Source organism: Macaca nemestrina, chromosome X (assembly GCF_043159975.1).
Source record: "Macaca nemestrina isolate mMacNem1 chromosome X, mMacNem.hap1, whole genome shotgun sequence".
Lineage (NCBI taxonomy): Eukaryota > Metazoa > Chordata > Mammalia > Primates > Cercopithecidae > Macaca > Macaca nemestrina.
In genome coordinates, this window is record NC_092145.1 from 141,883,269 (window position 1) to 141,903,395 (window position 20,127).

Consider the following 20,127-nt stretch of genomic DNA (forward strand, 5'->3'; position numbering starts at 1 on the left):
GAGCACTCACACACCAAAGAAAAGGGGGCTGAATTTCTTCAATCACTAACTTGTTCCCATGAGAAAGGCACTAATCCCTCTTAAAGACCTAATCACTTCTTAAAGACCCCACCTCCCAACATGGCCAAAATGGCAATAACATTTTTACATGAGTTTCAGAGGGGATACACCATATTCAAATCATAGCAGTACCCCAAAGTCAAATGCTCACTCATGGCAATTTACCTTGGATTTGAAAGTCAAAAGATTCAGGGGTCTCAATGCAAAAACAGCAGGGTCTGGCCCAAAAGGAACTTATTTACAACACCCAGGACTCTGTGAGGAAGACAGGGGACCTGAAAGGGGTCAGCAGCACCTCTCCTCCATTCCTTAAGAGGCCCTTAAGAGTATTAGTAGTCTCCTTATGGTCCCTTTTATGGTCACCAGATTGGTCAAAAGATAACATTTAAAGATCTTAATTGGCTTTGTTTGCGATTCTAGAATCAGGCAACACTTCCTTCCATAAAAATAAAGTGTTCTGATAAGCTGAGCAGAGGAGGTTGGTTTTATAGACAGAGAAAAATTGAAGAAAGCAGAACCAAAGGACAAAAAGCAGACTCGTTGTTTCAAAGTTACTTTCCTTGTAAGACAGCAGGGAAATAATAATAAATCATTGATTGGTTAACATCAGGTTACTTTTTGTTGTAAGGCAGAGGGAACTTCATTATGATGCCAATTGAAGCTGGCTTGAGGTGACATAGGACCTCAGCATGGGTGACCCTATTTTGACTTTTAGTCCAGTCTGTCAGAGCCTGGTGAAGGAGCTTAGTCCAAAACAATGGGCTCCTGCAATTATCATTTAATAGTATGCATAAGCAAGGCCCCATCTTACCAATGAAGGTGCCAAACCATATTCATTATAGGGCTCAATTCAAGTGTATTCACTTGTATCTCCAACATACACACACACACACACACACACAAAATATGCTTTTTCAAACAACACTCCCACAGATTCCCCCCAAGAATCCAATATGGCTCTCATCCCTGAAGGGTGGATCCCTTAATTGAGGATCACTGGCTTATAAAATCTCCAAAGAAGATCACAGTTTAAAGATGGAAAGACTTTATTCCATGAATAACCTGGTATTCTTCCTCTCTCCCTCTGTCACTCACAGATGTCGTGCTTAGTAGTTTTCTCTTGTGCTGTGTGAGTTCCTTTCAGGATGTTTTCAAACTGCTCTGGCCTCCTGGTTAGGTGGCACTCAGGAGAACACCATTAGGTTCAAACCCAGTTTCTCACTGGCAATATACCTAATCTTACCATTAACAGCTTGCTAGGGACTTCCAAAACCCATACTATGCGTCTGTTTGTGGGATGAATTGGGATCTGCTTTTCTCTGCTACTGACTGTGAATTTCAGGGGTATTGGAAAGGACTATACTTGTCATTTGGGCCTAGCTGTTTACAGGGAGCCTGAGGGAAGCTCTCATTTGTGTTTAGCCAAGGTTGGTGACACCAGGTTTCATCAAGTCCTCATATCTATGCACTACATAGAAAGCCTTTAAAAACTCATTAAAGTCAATGCTTCCATCTTTGTTCAAGTCCATTATGTTGGCAAGCTTATTGACTTGGGAATCATCAATAAGAACATGGTAGTGAGCACTAAAAAGTTTCCACATGGCACGAAATTCTTCAATGGAGATCAGGCCTAAAAGAATATAGGAAAAGGTTGTGAGTGTTCATTTTAAGACACACCTAGGCAAGGGTTGGGGAAGCCACACTGATTAAATAGTCCCAATTAGAAACTCACTAAAATGCCTGACCATGAAGATACTGAAGGATATGGAAGAGTAAGATCATAAATGTAAGAAACAATATGTCACTTTCAACTACCAAGGGATCCTGAACTTATTGTAAAGCCAGAATGAGCAAACAGTGAAGAAATGGGGACGGGGTTGTGGACTATGGGACTAAATGTGGTATAGAAATTACAAGACCTAAAATAGAAAGGTGAGGTGCATGGAAGGAGGGCAGAGAGGAGGGTGACATCAAAGCATAGGGAGAAGATACCCTGGGAGTCAATAAGAGGATCACAAACAATGGTGCTGCCTTTTTCATAGGCGATAATTTACTTTAATGTGTTGATCATTGATTTTTCTTGGTGTTCAAAGGTCTCTGCAGTAGGGGATTATCTGATGAGTTTTTAAAAATTTGAAAATAAGTAATTGTGCATCAAAGCTAAAGGCAGAAGGCTGGGCGCGATGGCCCACGCCTGTAATCCCAGCACTTTGGGAGGCTGAGGTGGGCAGATCACCTGAGGTCAGGAGTTCAAGACCAGCCTGACCAACATGGAGAAACCCCGTCTCTACTAAAAATAAAAATTAGCCGGGTGTAGTAGCGCATGCCTGTAATCCCAGCTACTCAGGAGGCTGAGGCAGGAGAATCGCTTGAACCTGGGAGGTGGAGGTTGCAATGACCCGAGATCGCGCCACTGCACTCCAACCTGGGCAACAAGAGCAAAACTTTGTCTCAAAAAAAGAAAAAAACAAAAACAAAACAACCAGAAAATGACTTTTTGTAGCCCTTAGTCCCCAAAACAGAATCAGATTTCTAGCAATGATTTTTATGGCCATGAGTAACTAAGATACTGAAATGGATAGTAAATCATCTTTTCTTTTTTTTTTTTTTTGAGACGGAGTCTCGCTCTGTTGCCCAGGCTGGAGTGCAGTGGCCGGATCTCAGCTCACTGCAAGCTCCACCTCCCGGGTTTACGCCATTCTCCTGCCTCAGCCTCCCGAGTAGCTGGGACTACAGGCGCCCGCCACCTTGCCCGGCTAAGTTTTCGTATTTTTTAGTAGAGATGGGGTTTCACCGTGTCAGCCAGGATGGTCTCGATCTCCTGACCTCGTGATCCGCCCGTCTCGGCCTCCCAAAGTGCTGGGATTACAGGCTTGAGCCACCGCGCCCGGCCTTCATCTTTTCATTTGTGTTGGTGATTTATAAAAAGAGTTATTCCACTTTGACTGATGGCTACATAGGCTTCTGTAGGACTCTATGGTCTTGAATACAGAGTCTGCAGCCAAACTGAAATAACAATAATATTAAATGAGTTTGTTTTTCCCCTCAAGTTTCATCATGTTAGATGAAGAATGAAATAGATAAAAATCAGAGTTCTGATTTCAGAGAACCAGATTAGCCTTTCCTTTCTACTATTACTACCACATTTTGACTTTTAGTCTAGTCTGTTGGGGCCTGGTGAAGGAGCTTAGTCCAAAACAATGGGCTCCTACAATTTTCATTTAACAGTATGCATAAGCAAGGCCCGGCCCATCTTACCAATGATCTTACCAACGAAGGTGTCAAACCATATTCATTATAGGGCTCAATCAAAGTGTACTCACTTTGTATCTCCAATACACACACACACACACACACACACACACACACACACACACACAAATACGCTTTTTAAATGAACTCATCAAAGTTCATTTATTTACCTGAGTGATCAGTGTCAATGGCATTAAATATGATTTCCAGGTCAGATCGGTATCTGTACAGAGTTTCAACTAGAGTAGAATGAGCCTAAAATAAAGATTTTCTAAGTGTTAGAACATATCGAATTCATGACACAGATCGCTTTTAGCAAATGTAACAAACAGAAAACATCATCAACAATTCAAATTATGTGATTTAGACAGAAATTTGAGAAGACCAGCCTTCCCTTGGAGGCCCCACCCTCTTCATTCAGTCTGTGATCCTCAGGGGACAGGGCCAAAATGAATAAGGCAGCAGTAATTAACACAGCCACCATTTACAGAGAAGTTTATTGGATTATTTCATTTGGTCCTCTACAACAAGAAGGAACAAGAACAGAACTATTATTATGTCCATTTTACAAATTTGAAAACAGGAAGATAAAGGAACTTTGCCAAGGGTAACAGAGCTGGTGAGTGGGATTTAAATCGCGGCTGCTTGAAGCCAAGCTTGGCCTGTGATCTTAGTCACCATGGTAAACTGCCTCTGAAGTGAAGTCAAAAGCCTCCTTCCTGGGGATATTTTAGTCTCTAATCTACCTTTACTTCCCTTCTCTCTGCTCTTAACATCTCATCTTCGCTGCAAATGATCACCCAAGTCCTAGCTCCAACCAGCTCCCTTTCAGCTCAATGTCATATTTAACTGCTGATGAATTGTTAACTAATAAGTATGGGGATCTGATAAATCTCCCCGATATTCATATTCTAAGAAAAGATTCTACATTTCAAAAATCTTTCAGACATATTCTGGGTCATGTCAGCAAGACTGTACACTCACGCTTAACAAGCAATACATTAAGTATTCGAAATGGTATGTTGTATAAAAGCATGGATGTCAGGCCAGGCAAAGGGGCTCACGCCTGTAATCCCAGCACTTTGGGAGGCTGAGGTGGGCAGATCACTTGAGGTCAAGAGTTCAAGACCAGCCTGGTCAACATGGTGAAACCCCATCTCCACTAAAAATATAAAAATTAGCTGGGTATGGTGGCAGGCGCCTGTAATCTCAGCTACCTGGGAGGTTGAGGCAGGAGAGTCGCTTGAGCCTGGGAGGCAGAGGTTGCAGTGAGCCGAGATTGCATCACTGCACTCCAGCCTGGGCAACAGAGCGAGACTCCGCCTCAAAAAACAAACAAAAAGCATGGATGTCATATCTCCCTTTCTGCTAGACAGCACTTAAAAAAAATCCAGTATTTGATGTGGACTTGCTTGTGGAAGCCTTTTCTTCTTTTTTTCTTTTTGCTTATCCTGGGAACACACAAATTTGCTGAACAGACCACAGTGTACCTGGAAGATTCCCCTTCGGCTTTTCCTAAGACTGCCACTCCATCTATTAGATTATCCCGCTCTCAGCTTTTCTTTTTTTGAGACAGAGTCTCGCTCTGTCACCCAGGCCGGAGTGCAGTGGTGCGATCCCGGCTGACTACAACCTCTGCCTCCCGGGTTCAAGCAATTCTCCTTCCTCAGCCTCTTGAATAGCTGGGATTACAGGTGCATGCCACCACACCAAAATTTTTGTATTTTGTATACAAAAATACAAAATGATTTTTGTATTTTTAGTAGAGACGGGGTTTCACCATGTTGGTCAGGCTGGTCTCGAACTCCTGACCTTGTGATCTGCCCGCCTCAGCCTCTGAAAGTGCTGGGATTACAGGCGTGAGCCACCATGCCCGGCCACTCCCAGCTTTTCAAAGGACTAAGTTATGTTTCACCCTGGCCAGGTTTTAGCTGGGGCTATGTTTCACTTGCCTCTTGTACTGGCTTTTCAATGTGGATATTCTGGAAGCTGGACATGTATTCAACGTTTCCATTTTTGTCTATGTTTACCAGATTCGAACTCAGGGATCTCCATGGTAAGTTCAGCCCCAAAATGTTCTCCATGCAAAAAGCCCACTGGCTTAAAGAAAGTTTTCCTAACAACAACAATAACAAAGCCCAAATGATGTGTTAAAATATGATTTTAAAGAATGCAACCTCCTTGGGAGAGCCAGGGCAGCATTGGGCCAGCTGCTCTCCCTCATAATTTATCCTCCCAGGCCCTGCAGCCCTGAAGAAGAAATAACTCAAGAATATCTTCAGTATTCCACAGATCGTGTCCTTCCTGTCACCTGTAAGAAATCAGACTTTAAGTGTTAGATTTTTTTTTCCTTTTTCTGATTAACAAAGTAAGGCATGCTTATTTATTTTTTTTGAGAAGGAGTCTGGCTCTTGTCACCCAGGCTGGAGTTCAGTGGTGCCATCTCAGCTCACTGCAACCTCCGCCTCCTGGGTTCAAGCAATTCTCCTGCCTCAGCCTCCTGAGTAGCTGGGATTACAGGTGCGTGCCACCATACCTGGCTAATTTTTTGTACTTTTAGTAGAGATGGAGTTTCACCATGTTGGCCAGGCTGGTCTTGAACTCCTGACCTCAAGTGATCTGCTTGCCTCCACCTCCCAAAGTGCTGGGATTACAGGTGTGAGCCACCATGCCTGGCCTAGTCTTTTAAGAAAAAAGTTTGCTGGTTGGGTGGGCGCGGTGGCTCACGCCTCTAATCCCAGCACTTTGGGAGGCCAAAGCAGGTAGATCACGAGGTCAGGAGATCAACACCATTCTGGTTAACATGGTGAAACCCCCTCTCTACTAAAAATACAAAAAATTAGCTGGGTGTGGTGGCACACGCCTGTAGTCCCAGCTACTGGGGAGGCTGAGGCAGGAGAATCTCTTGAACCCGGGAGGTGGAGGTTCCAGTGAGCCAAGATCGTGCCACTGCACTCCAGCCTGGGCGATAGAGCAAGACTCCATCTCAAAAAAAAAAAAAAAATCTGCTAATCTTTTATCTGTTCTTTTAGTTCCTGAGAGAAGAGTATTAAAACCTCCCTCAGGCCGGGCGCGGTGACTCACGCCTGTAATCCCAGCACTTTGGGAGGCCGAGATGGGCAGATCACGAGGTCAGGAGATCGAGACCATCCTGGCTAACATGGTGAAACCCTGTCTCTACTAAAAATACAAAAAACTAGCCGGGCGAGGTGGCGGCGCCTGTAGTCCCAGCTACTCGGGAGGCTGAGGCAGGAGAATGGCGTGAACCCGGGAGGTGGAGCTTGCAGTGAGCTGAGATCCGGCCACTGCACTCCAGCCCGGGCGACAGAGCCAGACTCCGTCTCGAAAAAAAAATAAAATAAAAAATAAATAAATAAATAAATAAATAAATAAATAAATAAAACCTCCCTCTATAGTGGCAGATTTTTCTACCTCTACTTTTTATTCTGTCAATTTTTGTTCTGAATAGTTTTGAAGCTATATGAATAAGTACATACACATTTAGAATGGATTCAATTGGCATAATATTTTATCATTATGAAATGTCCTTTTTTATTTCTAGTAATATATACCTCCTTAGAGTCTACTTTGCCTGATACTCATAAAGCTGTTTTAGTTTTGTTTTTGTTAGTGTTTTCATGGTATATCTTTTTCTAAATTTAACTTCTAATGTTTTGTGTATATGATTCTACGGTCTAATTTTGCAACTGTTGAGAAATCTATCAGTCTAATTGTTATCTCTTTGTAGCAATATGTTGTTTCCTCTCTGCCTGCTTTTTAAAGGTTTTTTCTTTGCTACTGGTGCTCTGGAGTTTCACAACAAATGTGTGTAGGTGTGGATTTAACTTTATTTATCGTACATGAGAATTACTGTTCCTCTTTATGAATTTGAGTCTTCTATCAATTCTGGAAATGTCTCAGCCATTACCATGTCAAATATATGGTCTCTTACATTCTATTCTCTCCTCCCAGTACCCTGGGTAGGTGTATGTTAAACTTCTCATTTTACTGTTCATAACTCTTTTTTTGTTTGTTTGAGACAGAGTTTCACTCTTGTCACCCAGGCTGGAGTGCAATGGTGCGGTCTCGGGTCACTGCAACCTCCCTGTCCTGGGTTCAAGCAATTCTCCTGTCTCAGCCTCTCAAGTAATTGGGATTACAGGTGCCTGCCACCATGGCCGCCTAATTTTTTTTCTTTTTTTTTTTTTTTTTTTGTATTTTTAGTAGAGGTGGGGTTTCACCATGTTGGCCAGGCTAGTTTCAAACTCCTGACCTCATGTGATCCACCCACCTCAATCTCCCAAAGTACTGGGATTACAGGCGTGAGCTGCTGCGCCTGGCCTGTTTATAACTCCTAACCTAATTCTTTCTTGAATAGTGTCTAATCTTCCGTTTAACCCATCCATTATGATTTTTCTTTTTTTCCCTTTTTTTTTTTTTCGTGAGACGGAGTCTTGCTCTGTCGCCCAGGCCGGAGTTCAGTGACGCGATCTCCGCTCACTGCAAGCTCCGCCTCCTGGGTTCACGCCATTCTCCTACCTCAGCCTCCCGAGAAGCTGGGACTACAGGCGCCTGACATCACGCTCAGCTATATTTTCTATTTTTAGTAGAGACGTGGTTTCACCATGTTAGCCAGGATGATCTCCATCTCCTGACCTTGTGATACGCCCGCCTTGGCCTCCCAAAGTGGTGGGATTACAGGCGTGAGCTACCGTGCCTGGCCACTTTTTCTTTTTTAAAGTATATTTTCTATCTATTTGGTTTTTCTTCAAATCATTCCCAAATGCATGTTTCTGATTCCATATTTCCTTTAAACGTATTTATTTGATAATTCCAATATTTGATGTCCTCAGGGAACTAACTGTTGTTTCTGCTGACTCTCACTCCTGGTAGTTTGTATCCTTGTTTGTTTGGTAATTTTTGATTGTGAGCTCATGTGAGTGGATCTTAATCTCTAGATACACAAGTGGCCAAAATTAGGGATGCTTCCCTCAAAGATAAATTTGCATTTGCTTGCCAGGAGTCAGGGAGCATTACAGACTTAGGACAACTTTAGCCGCTTTGAGGGTCCAAGCATGATGATGGAAGTCTCAAATTCAGCTTTTCCATCTTTCTACTATATTATAATTTAGTCTCAGAATTGATTGCTATACCAATATCAGCATTGGGCCCCAGGACAATCTAGCCTTTTGTGCTTTCTTGTTGCTCCATGCTCCCACATGTGGTTTCAAATCATCTTTCATGGAAAGTGAAGATGCAGCTGGAAGATTCACGTTACTGTGAGGCTGGTAAATGCATTAACATTCTACACCCTCCAAAATCTAGCTGTTTGTTAACGGGAAGGCCCTTCAGAATGTCTAGTCTAGCATATTATCAGAATACAGGTTTGGGGCCGGGTGGCTCACGCCTGTAATCCCAGGCGTGAAGGGATTGGAAGGCCAAGGTGGATGGATCATGAGGTCAGGAGTTCAAGACCAGCCTGAACAACATGGTGAAACCACGTCTCTACTAAAAATACAAAAATTAGCTCGTTGTGGTGGCGCGTGCCTATAATCCTAGCTATTCAGGAGGCTGAGGCAGGAGAATTGCTTGAACCCAGGAGGCGGAGGTTGCAGTGAGCTGAGATTGCACCACTACACTCCAGCCTGGGCAACAGAACAAGACTCTGTCTCAAAAAAAAAAAAAAAAAAAAAAGAAGTTTAATTCAGGGTTGTTGTTAGTTTTCCAAGTTGAAAATAGCTTGCTAAAAGGGAGAAATAAGACTTTTTTGAGCAAATAATGGATATTTTATTTTTATCTCTATTCTTCCTTCTTAGTAAAAATGGAGAACTAAAATCCTAAGGAAGCAAAGAAAATGAAAAGTGATCTGTATGTAACTTGCTGTGTTAAGAAATTGTAAATTTTTTTTTTTTTTTTTTTGAGATGGAGTCCAGGCTGAAGTGCAGTGCCCGGATCTCAGCTCACTGCAAGCTCCGCCTCCCGGGTTTACGCCATTCTCCTGCCTCAGCCTCCCGAGTAGCTGGGACTACAGGCGCCCACCACCTCGCCCGGCTAGGTTTTTTTTGTATTTTTTAGTAGAGATGGGGTTTCACTGTGTTAGCCAGGATGGTCTCGATCTCCTGACCTCGTGATCCGCCCGTCTCGGCCTCCCAAAATGCTGGGATTACAGGCTTGAGCCACCGCGCCTGGCCAAGAAATTGTAAATGTTATAGAAATTTGTTACCTGATTTTCTGTGGTCTTGAAGTTGGAAAGCACGAATAAGGTCACTTTTTCGTGAAATCACTCTCTCTTTTAATATCTTGATGGCGCTGCTTTCCATAGTATACACTCTGTAAAGAAAACAATAATTAGGTAAAAGTAACATAAATCATCCTGTTGTCTTTCATTTTAATGTGCAGTATTACTATTTATGAATTTTTACTTTAAATGAATTGCCTAGATTCTCACATATCGCTACTAGATGGTAAATGTATGCATATGTATGTGTATATGTGTGTACATGTACACACGCATTTCGTGAGGTTTTAAAAGGATTACAAATAGTATTTTCTTTTGAATGTCAAAACTCACATGAACAATCATTTGAAAAGAAGGAAAATAAAGAGGAACTTACTATACCAGGTATTGAAATTTATCATTAAATCACTGAGATAAAACAACAGATATTGACACTGAGAAGACTGATACATGAGTAGAACATAATAGAAATTTCATAAACAAAGGCTGCATGTGGTGGCTGACGCCTATAATCCCAGCACTTTGGGAGGCCGAGGCTGGTAGATGACAAGGTCAAGAAATCGAAACCATCCTGGCCAATATGGTGAAACCCCATCTCTACTAAAAATACAAAAATTAGCTGAGCATGGTGGCACATGCCTGTAGTCCCAGCTACTCTGGAGGCTGAGGCAGGAGAATTGCTTGAACCTGGGAGGCGGAGGTTGCAGTGAGCTGAGGCCGTGCCATTGCACTCCAGCCTGGGCAACAGAGCCAGACTTTGTCTCAACAACAACAACAAAAAAATTCATAAATATATCAAACTATGTATGGGAATAATATATATAATACAGAGGTATTGCAATTCAGTAGAAAAGGGCAATTTTTAAAAAGAGTGGTAGCATAGTTAGCTAACTACCTGGACTTCAACCTCTACCACAGACCATTTACAAAAATAAATTTTCAAATAAAGGAGGAACAGAGGAACAAAATAGTCACACACATACATATAATGACAATTTTGTTCCTCTTTGTATTTTTTGTGCATGTACACACACACAAACACACACACACATGTATATGGCAAAATGGTAGATGTAAATCCAGGCATATCAATAATAACATCATACGAGAATGGATTAAATAATCAAAAGGCAGATATTGTGAAACTGGATAAAAACAACAAAACAAGATCCAACTATATGTTGTCAACAGGAGACACATTTTAGTTTCAAAGATACAAAGAGTTTAAAAGGAAAAGGACAAAAAAGGAAATCCCATGCAAACGGCAAGCATGAGAGCTAGAGTGGCACACCAATAGCAGACAAAATGGACTTTAAGACAAAAATTGTTACCAGAGACAAAGAGGGATATTTTACAATTATAAAACAGTCCATCAAGAAGATGAAACAATTATAAACACATGAGAACCTAACAACAGAGCCAAAACTACATGAAGCAAAAATGGATAGAACTGAAGGGAGACATAGACAATTCAGCAATAATATTGAGACTTCAATAGTCGACTTTCAGTAATGGATGAAACAACTAGGTGGAAAATCAACATGGACATAGAAGACTTGAACAGCACTCAAACCAACTAGACCTCACAGACATGTATAAAACACTCCACCCAACAACAAGAGAATTACATTCTTCTATAGTACATGTGGAACATTCTCCACAATAGACTCGATGCTAGGCCATAATATAAGCCTTAATAGATTTAAAATGATTAAGATCAAAGTATCTTTACTTTGAAAAAAAATTTAGGATTTATTGAAAGAAGTAAATTAGAAAGTAATTTGGGAAAAATAAATAAATTAAAAATTAACAACAGAAGAAATTTGGGCAAGTCACAAATATAAGAAAATTAAACAACAAAACCTTAAATAACCAATAGGTCAAAGAAGAAATCACAGGAGAAGTCAGAAAATAAGATGAGTGAAAATGAAAATACAACATACCAAAACATATGGCATACACTGAAGTAGTGCTTATATAAAAATGTATAGCTATAGGTGCCTATATTAAAAAAGAAAAAAGATCTCGAATCAATAACATAAACTTCCACTTTAAAAAATTGGAAAAAGGCTGGATGTGGTGGCTCACGCCTGTAATCCCAGCTACTTGGGAAGCTGAGGCAGGAGAATCGCTTGAACCTGGGAGGCAGAGGTTGCAGTGAGCCGGGATCACACCATTGCACTCCAGCCTGGGCAACAAGAGCAAAACTCCATCTCAAAAATAAATAAATAAATAAAATAAAAAATTGGAAAAAAGAGTAAATTGAACCCAACATAAGCAGATAAAAGGAAATAATAAAGAATAGAACAGTAAGAAATGAAATAGAGAATGGAAAGATAATAAAGAAAAATCAACAAAACTAAAAATTGGTTCTTTGAAAAGATCAACTAAATCGTCAAACCTTTAGAATGTCCAAGAAAAAAAAGAAAAAAGCCTCAAATTTCTAAAATCAAGAGTGAAAGAGGGGACATCATTACTGACCTTACAAAAGTAAGAAAGATTATAAAGAAATACTAAGAACAATTGTAGACCAATATATTAGATAACATAGGACCAATTGCTAGAATGACACAAACAATCAAAACTGACTAGGAAGAAATTTAAAAACTGAACATGCCTGTAACAAGTAAAAAGACTAAGTAATCAAATGATTCACAAAGACAAGCCCAGAGCCAGCTGGCTTCACTGGTAAATTCTATGAAACATTTAAGGAAGAATTAATACCAATTACTCACAAACTCTTCCAAAAAGAAGAGGTGGGAATATTGCCCACTTAGAAGCTAATATTACCTTGATACAAAACCCAGATAAAGATCACAAGAAAACTACAGACCAGTATCTCTTAGGAACATAGATACAAAATCCTCAACAAAATACTAGCAAATGGCATCCAGAAACGTATAAAAAGGATTATACACCATGGGTAAGTGGGATTTATTCTAGGAATGCAAGCTTTGTCTAATATCTGAAATCAACCAATGTAATATACCATATTAACACAGAACAAATAAACAATGGGAAAAGGACTCCCTATTCAATAAATGACACTGGGATAACTGGCTATTCATATGCAGAAGAATGAAACTGGACCCGTACCTATCACCATATGCAAAAATTAAGTCAAGATGGATTAGACTTATTAATAAATGTAAGACCTCAAACTATAAAAATCCTAGAAGAAAACCTAGGAAATACTCTTCTGGACATCAGCCTTAGGAAATAATTTATGACTAAGTCCTCAAAAGCAATTGTAACAAAAACAAACATTGACAGATGAGAACTAATTAAACTAAAGAACTTCTGCACAGCAAAAGAAAATATCAACAGAGTTAGCAGACAACCTAAAGATTTGGAGAAAATCTTCACAAACTATGTATGCAACAAAGGTCTAATATCCAGGATTTATAAGGAACTTAAACCAGTCAACAAGCAAAAACCAAATAGACCCATTAAAAAGTGGGCAAAGGATATGAACAAACACTTCTCAAAACAAGACATGTAAGTGGCCAACCAATATGAAAAATGCTCAACATCACTGAACATCAGAGAAATGCAAATCAAAACCACAATGAGATACCATCTCATACCAGTCAGAATGGGTATTATTCAGAAGTCAAAAAATAGTAAATATTGGCAAGGCTGCAGAGAAAAGGGAATGCTTATACACTGTTGGTGTAAATGCAAACTAGTTCAGTCACTGTAGAAAGCAGTTTGGACATTTCTCAAAGAACTAAAAATGGAACTCCCATTGGACCCAGCAATCCCATTACTAGGTATATACCCAAAGGAAAATAAATAATTGTACCAAAAACACATGCACTTGTATGTTCATCATAGAACTATTCCCAATAGCAAAAACACGGAATCAACCCAGGTGTCCATCAATGGTGGATTGGATAACGAAAATGCAATACATATACACCATGAAATACTACACAGCCACAAAAAACCAAAATCATTTCCTTTGCAGCAACATGGATGCAGCTGGAAGCCATTATCCTAAGTGAATCAACATAGGAACAGAAAATCAAATACCATATGTTCTCACTTTTAAGTGGGAGCTCAACATTGGGTACACATGGACATAAAGATGGGAACAATAGACACTGGGAACTACTCGAGGGGGAGGGAGAGAGGAGGGCAAGGGCTGAACAACTAAGTATTGGGTATTATGCTCACTACCTGGGTGACAAAATCACTCATACATCAAACCCCAACATCACACAATATACCCATGTAACCAATCTGCACATGTACTCCTTGAATCGAAAATAAAAGTTGAAATTTTCAAAAATCACATGATCATCTCAATAGATGCAGAAAAACTTATCTGATGAAATTCAATACTCTTTCATGATAAAAACACTAACCAAACTAGGCATAGAAAGGAACTTCTTCCACTTGATGAGAGGCATCTACACAAATACAAAGCTAACATCATACTTAATTATCAAAGAGTGAATGCATTCCCTTAAGATCAGAAATAAGACAAGTATATCCGCCTTCACCAGTTTTATTCAACACTGTACTGGAGGTTTTAGCCAGGATGATTATACAAGAAAAATAAAACCAGGATGATCATACAAGAAAAATAAAAACAAGGGATCCAGATTGGAAAAGAAGTAAAACTATCTCCATTAACACCATTAACAGATATGATCTAGGATATAGAAAATCTCAAGGACTCTACTAGAAAAAGATTAAAACTAACAAACAAGTTAATCAAGATTGTACAAGATCAATATCCAAAAATCAATTGTATTTCTTTTTTTTTTGAGACTGAGTCTCGCTCTGTCGCCCAGGCTGGAGTGCAGTGGTGCGATCTCGGCTCACCGCAACCTATGCCTCCCGCATTCCAGCCATTCTTCTACCTCAGACTCCCGAGTAGCTGGGACTACAGGCATGTGCCACCATGCCCAGCTAATTTTTGTATTTTTAGTAGAGACAGGGTTTCACCATATTGGCCAGGCTGGTCTTGATCTCCTGACCTCATGATCCACCTGCCTCAGCCTCCCAAAGTGCTGGGATTACAGGCATGAGCCACCGCGCCCAGCCAATCAATTGTATTTCTATACACTAGAAATCAAGAATCTAAAAATATAATTAAGAAAACAGGCCAGGTGCGGTGGCTCACATCTGTAATCCCAGCACTTTGGGAAGCCAAGACCGGAGGATCACTTGAGCCCAGGAGTTTGAGACCCAGCCTCGGCAACACAGTGAGACCCTGTCTCTACAGAAAATTGAAAAAATTAGCCGGGTGTGATGGTGCATGCTAATTTTAATGTAAGGCCCAGGAATTTGAGGGTGCAGCGAGCTATGATCACATTACTGCACTCCAGCCTGGGTGACAGAGTGAGACCCTGTCTCCAGAAAAAGAGAAAAGAAAAGAAAAGGAAAACAATTCCATTTACTATGGCAGCAAAAGGAACAAAATATTTAGAAATAAATTTAGCAAAATAAGTCCTAGACTTATACACGGAAAAGTACAAAATATTATTGAAGGAAATTAAAGAAGATTTAAATAAATAGAACAATATTTCACGTTCATGGATTGGACAACTTAATATTGTTAAGATGGTAATAGCCTTCAAACTGATCTACAGACTCAACATAATCCCTATCAAATTCCCAGCTGGTATTTTTGCAAATTGACAAGCTGATTCTGAAATTCACATGAAAATGCAAGGGGCCCAAAATAGCCAAAACAATCTTTAAAAAGAAGTACAAAGTTCAACTCACATTTACCAGTTTTAAAACTGTAGTAAGTTTGTAAAGTTATAATAATTAGGACAGCGTGGTACTGGCATTAGGATAGACACAGACTTAGACAAATAGAATACAATTTAAAGGCCAGAAACAAACCCTTACATTATGGTCAACTGATTTTTGACAAGAGTGCCAAGAAGGAAAGAATAGTCTTTGAGTCATGGTTCTGGGACAACTGGATATCCACATGTAAAAGAATAAAGCTGAACTCTTCCTTCACACCATATACAAAAATTAACTCAAAATGGATCAGAAACCTAAATATAGGAGCTAAACCTATAAAACTCTTAGAAGAGAACATAGGAATGAATCCTTATGACTCTGAGTTAGGCAATAATGCCTTCTTAGATACAATACCAAAAAAGCACGAGCCACACAAGAAAAAAAACAGATAAATTGGATTTCATCAAAATGAAAAATGTTTGCACTACAAATAATACCACAGAGAAAGGGATAAGACATCCCACAGAATGGGAGAGAATATTTGCAAATCAAATATTGAACAAGTGGCCAGTCGTGGTGACTCATGCCTATAATCCCAGCACTTTGGGAAGCTGAAGCAGGTGGATCGCTTGAGCCCAGGAGTTCAAGATCAGCCTGGGTAACATGGTGAAACCCCATCTCATCAAAAATACAAAAATTAGCCAAGTGTGCTGGTTTGTGCCTGTAGTCCCAGCTACTTCAGAGGCTGAGGCAGGAGAATCAATTGGGCCCTGCAGGCCAAGGCTGCAGTGAGCCATGATCGCCTAGGCAACAAAGTGAGACCCTGTCTCAAAAAAATATACATATACTGAATAAGTGATGTGTATATAGAATAAAAAACTCTTGCAATGCAAAAATAAAGAGTGACAATTAAAAATGGAAAATGAACCTGAAATATAATATTTCTAAAGAAGATGTACAAATGTCCAATAAATACATGGAAAGATGCTCAACATCATTAATCATTAGGGAACAACTCAACACTACAATGAGATTCTACCTCACACCACTAAGACAACAATAAGAAAAAAGAGATCAAGCTGGGCGCGGTGGCTCACACCTGTAATCCCAGCACTTTGAGAGGCTGAGGTAGGGAAATCACCTGAGGTCAGGAGTTCGAGACCAGCCTAGCCAATCTGGTGAAACCCCGTCTCTACTAAACATACACAAATTAGCTGGGCATGGTGGCACATGCCTGTAGTCCCAGCTACTCAGGAGGTTGAGGTGGGAGAATCACTTTAACCCAGGAGGTGGAAGTTGCAGTGAGCCGAGACTGTGCCGCTGCACTCCAGCCTGGGGCAACAAGAGTGAAACTCTGTCTCCAAAAAAAAAAAAAAAAAAGAGATCATAACAAGGGTTGGCAATGATGTAGACAACTTGGAATCCTGACACACTGATGGTGGAAATGGTAAACTGGTAAGCCCCTTGGGAAAAAGTTTGCAAGTTCCTCAAAATGTTAAACATAGAGTTACCATATAACCCAGCAATTCCATTACCAAGTATTTACTCAAGAGAAATGAAACATGTACACACAAAAACTTGCCCATGAATGTTCATAACACCATTGTTTATAATAACCAAGAAGTGGAAACACCCTAAATGTCTATCAGCTCATGAATGGATAAACAAAATGTGGTCTATCCATACAATGGAATATTATTCACCCATAAGAAGGAATGAAGTACGGATATAGAATACAGCATGAATGACCTCAAAAACATTGTGCTGAGTGAAAGAAGCCAGCCACAGAAGATCACATATTGTGTGATCTCATTTACATGAAATGCCCAGAATAGGCAAATCCACGGAGACAGAAAATAGATTAGTGGTTGCCTAGGGCTGTGATGGGAGGAGGTGACTGGGAAATGACTGCTCAATGGGTATGAGTTTTCTTTTTAGGATGGCAAAAATGTTCAAAAGTTAGATAATGGTGATAGTTGCACAACTCTGTAAATGTACTGTCACTGAATTGTAAATGGGTAAACTTTGTGGTACGTAAATTACATCTCAATGTAGCTGTTAAATTTGAGAATTTGTGTGTGTGTGTGTGTGTGTGTGTGTGTGTGTACAGAGAGACAGAGACAGAGAAAGAGAAATTTTCTAAACAAAGGTAAAAATCCAAAAATTGTAATGAAATTATAAACATGGTATGTTGTTTTTCAGATTGTCCAATGTTATAACCCTTTTGAAGTAGCTATTAAAATTTTAAACATATAAATTCCATAAATTCCACATTGTAAAATCTTACATTAAAAAATTCACTAAAACTTATGGATATATGTCCACACACACACGCGCATGCGCACACACACACACAGAGGATTTTTCCAGCTTTATTGACATAAAACCATAGTTATATTTATAACTGGCAAATAAAATCATATATATTTAAGGTATACAGTGTGATGATTTGATATACATGTATCTCCAGATAGCCTCTACCTCTCAGCCCCTGGCAACCACCATACTACTCTCTGTTTCTATGAGTTCGATTTTTTTAGATTCCACATATAAGTGATGTCATACAGTATTTGTCTGACTTATTTCACTTAGCAAAATGCCCTCCAGGTTCATCTGTGTTGTCATAAATGTCAGGATTTCGCCGGGCGCGGTGGCTCAAGCCTGTAATCCCAGCACTTTGGGAGGCCGAGATGGGCAGATCACGAGGTCAGGAGATCGAGACCATCCTGGCTAATACGGTGAAACCCCGTCTCTACTAAAAAATACAAAAAACTAGCCGGGCGAGGTGGCGGGCGCCTGTAGTCCCAGCTACTCGGGAGGCTGAGACAGGAGAATGGCGTAAACCTGGGAGTCAGAGCTTGCAGTGAGCTGAGATCCGGCCACTGCACTCCAGCCTGGGCGACAGAGCGAGACTCCGTCTCAAAAAAAAAAAAAAAAAAAAAAAAAGTCAGGATTTCTTTTTTATGTTGGAATAATTTTCCATTGTGCATGCACAATCAGCCCTCTGTATGCATGGGTTTCCCTTCAGTGGAATTTTTTTTTTTTTTTTTTTTTTGAGACAGGGTCTCATTTTATTGCCTAACCTGGAGTACAGTGGTGCGATCTTGTCCCACTGCAGCCTTGACCTCCCACGCTCAAGTGATTCTCCTGCCTCAGCCTCCAGAGTAGCTGGGATTACAGGTGTGCACCATCACGTCCAGCTAATTTTTGTATTTTATGTAGAGAAGGGGTTTCACCATGTTGCCCAGCTAGTCTCGAACTCCTGGGCTCAAATGATCCTCCTGCCTCAGCCTCCCAAAGTGCTAGGACTACAAGCGTGAGTCACTGCGCTTGGCCGAATTTATTTTTTTTTAAACAGATGGTTGTGCCTGTACTTAACATGTACAGACTTTTTCTTGTCATTATTCCCTACACAATATAGTATAACAACTATTGACATAGTATTTACATTGCATTCGGTATTATAAGTAATTTAGAGATGATTTAAAGTATATGGAAGGATGTGCATAGGTTTTATGCAAATACGATGCTATTTTATATAAGGGACTTGAGCATGCAGGGATTATATATATTTATATATATATAAAAAATATATATGCCGGGCGCGGTGGCTCAAGCCTGTAATCCCAGCACTTTGGGAGGCCGAGATGGGCGGATCACGAGGTCAGGAGATCGAGACCATCCTGGCTAACACAGTGAAACCCCGTCTCTACTAAAAATACAAAAACTTAGCCGGGCGAGGTGGCAGCGCCTGTAGTCCCAGCTACTCGGGAGGCTGAGGCAGGAGAATGGCGTGAACCCGGGAGGCGGAGCTTGCAGTGAGCTGAGATCCGGCCAATGCACTCCAGCCTGGGTGACAGAGCGAGACTCTGTATCAAAAAAAAAAAAAAAAAAAAAAAAATATATATATATATATATAAAATATATAAATCCACACATGTATATCAGTCACATTTTCTTTTTCTGTCTTGACAGACACTTGGGTTGTTACCATATCTTGACTATTGTGAATAATGCCACACTGAACATGGGAATGCAAATATCTCTTCAAGATACTGATTTCATTTCCTTTGGATATATACCTAGTAGTGGGATTGCTGGATCATATGGTACTTCTATTTTTAATGTTTTGAGGAACCTCTATAGCATTTTCTATAATGGCTGTACTAATCCATATTCCTATCAACAGAGTACAAGCATTCCCTTTTCTCCACACCCTGGTCAACACTTATGTTTTGTCTTTTTGATAACAGCCATTCTAACTGGTGTGAGATGGTATCTATCTCATTGTGGTTTTGCTTTGCATTTCCCTGATAATTAGTGACTTTGAGCATCTTTTTGTGAACTTGTTGGCCATTTGTATGTCTTTGGGAAAATGTCTATTCAGGTCCTTTGCCTATTTTTTAAATTGGATTACTTGTTTTGTTTTTTTTGTTTTTTGTTTTTTGTTTTTTTTTGGCTGTTGAGTCGTATGAGTTCCTTACGTATAGGAATGCTAGTTATAGCATTGTTTTTAAATGCAGAATCCTGGAACCAATCTGGATGTCTATCAGTTGGATAAGATTTAGTTGCTTCATAACTGTTATGGTACATGTATACTACAGAATAATATGTATGTACTAAAAAGAATGAGTTAGGTCTATCTTTACTAACTTGAGGTGATGTTCATGATATAATTTTTAGGGGAAAAATTCAGTTGCAGAATACAGTGTGCAGTGTGATTCTAACTTCATATATATATATATATGGCTGGGCGTGGTGGCTCATACTGTAATCCCAGCAGTTTGGGAGGCTGAGGCGGGCGGATCACAAGGTCAAGATATCAAGACCATCCTGGCCAACATGGTGAAACCCCATCTCTACTAAAA

At 40.1% G+C, this 20,127-nt stretch overlaps 1 protein-coding gene across 7 annotated transcripts in view; it reads right to left on the reverse strand.

Moving 5' to 3' along the window:
• Positions 1-1,088: 1,088 nt before the first annotated feature.
• Positions 1,089-20,127, reverse strand: part of LOC105478190 (protein phosphatase with EF-hand domain 1) — a 148,353-nt gene continuing 129,314 nt past the window's right edge. For all 7 annotated transcript variants that reach the window (XM_011735269.3, XM_011735267.3, XM_011735265.3 and 4 more), the window contains 4 exons: positions 9,536-9,642; positions 5,265-5,428; positions 3,483-3,567; positions 1,089-1,690 (listed from right to left, as the gene is read on the reverse strand). In XM_011735269.3, coding sequence (XP_011733571.1) covers positions 1,479-1,690; positions 3,483-3,567; positions 5,265-5,428; positions 9,536-9,642 — 568 coding nt within the window. In that variant the 3' untranslated portion in view covers positions 1,089-1,478. The remainder of the gene's footprint in view (positions 1,691-3,482; positions 3,568-5,264; positions 5,429-9,535; positions 9,643-20,127) is intronic.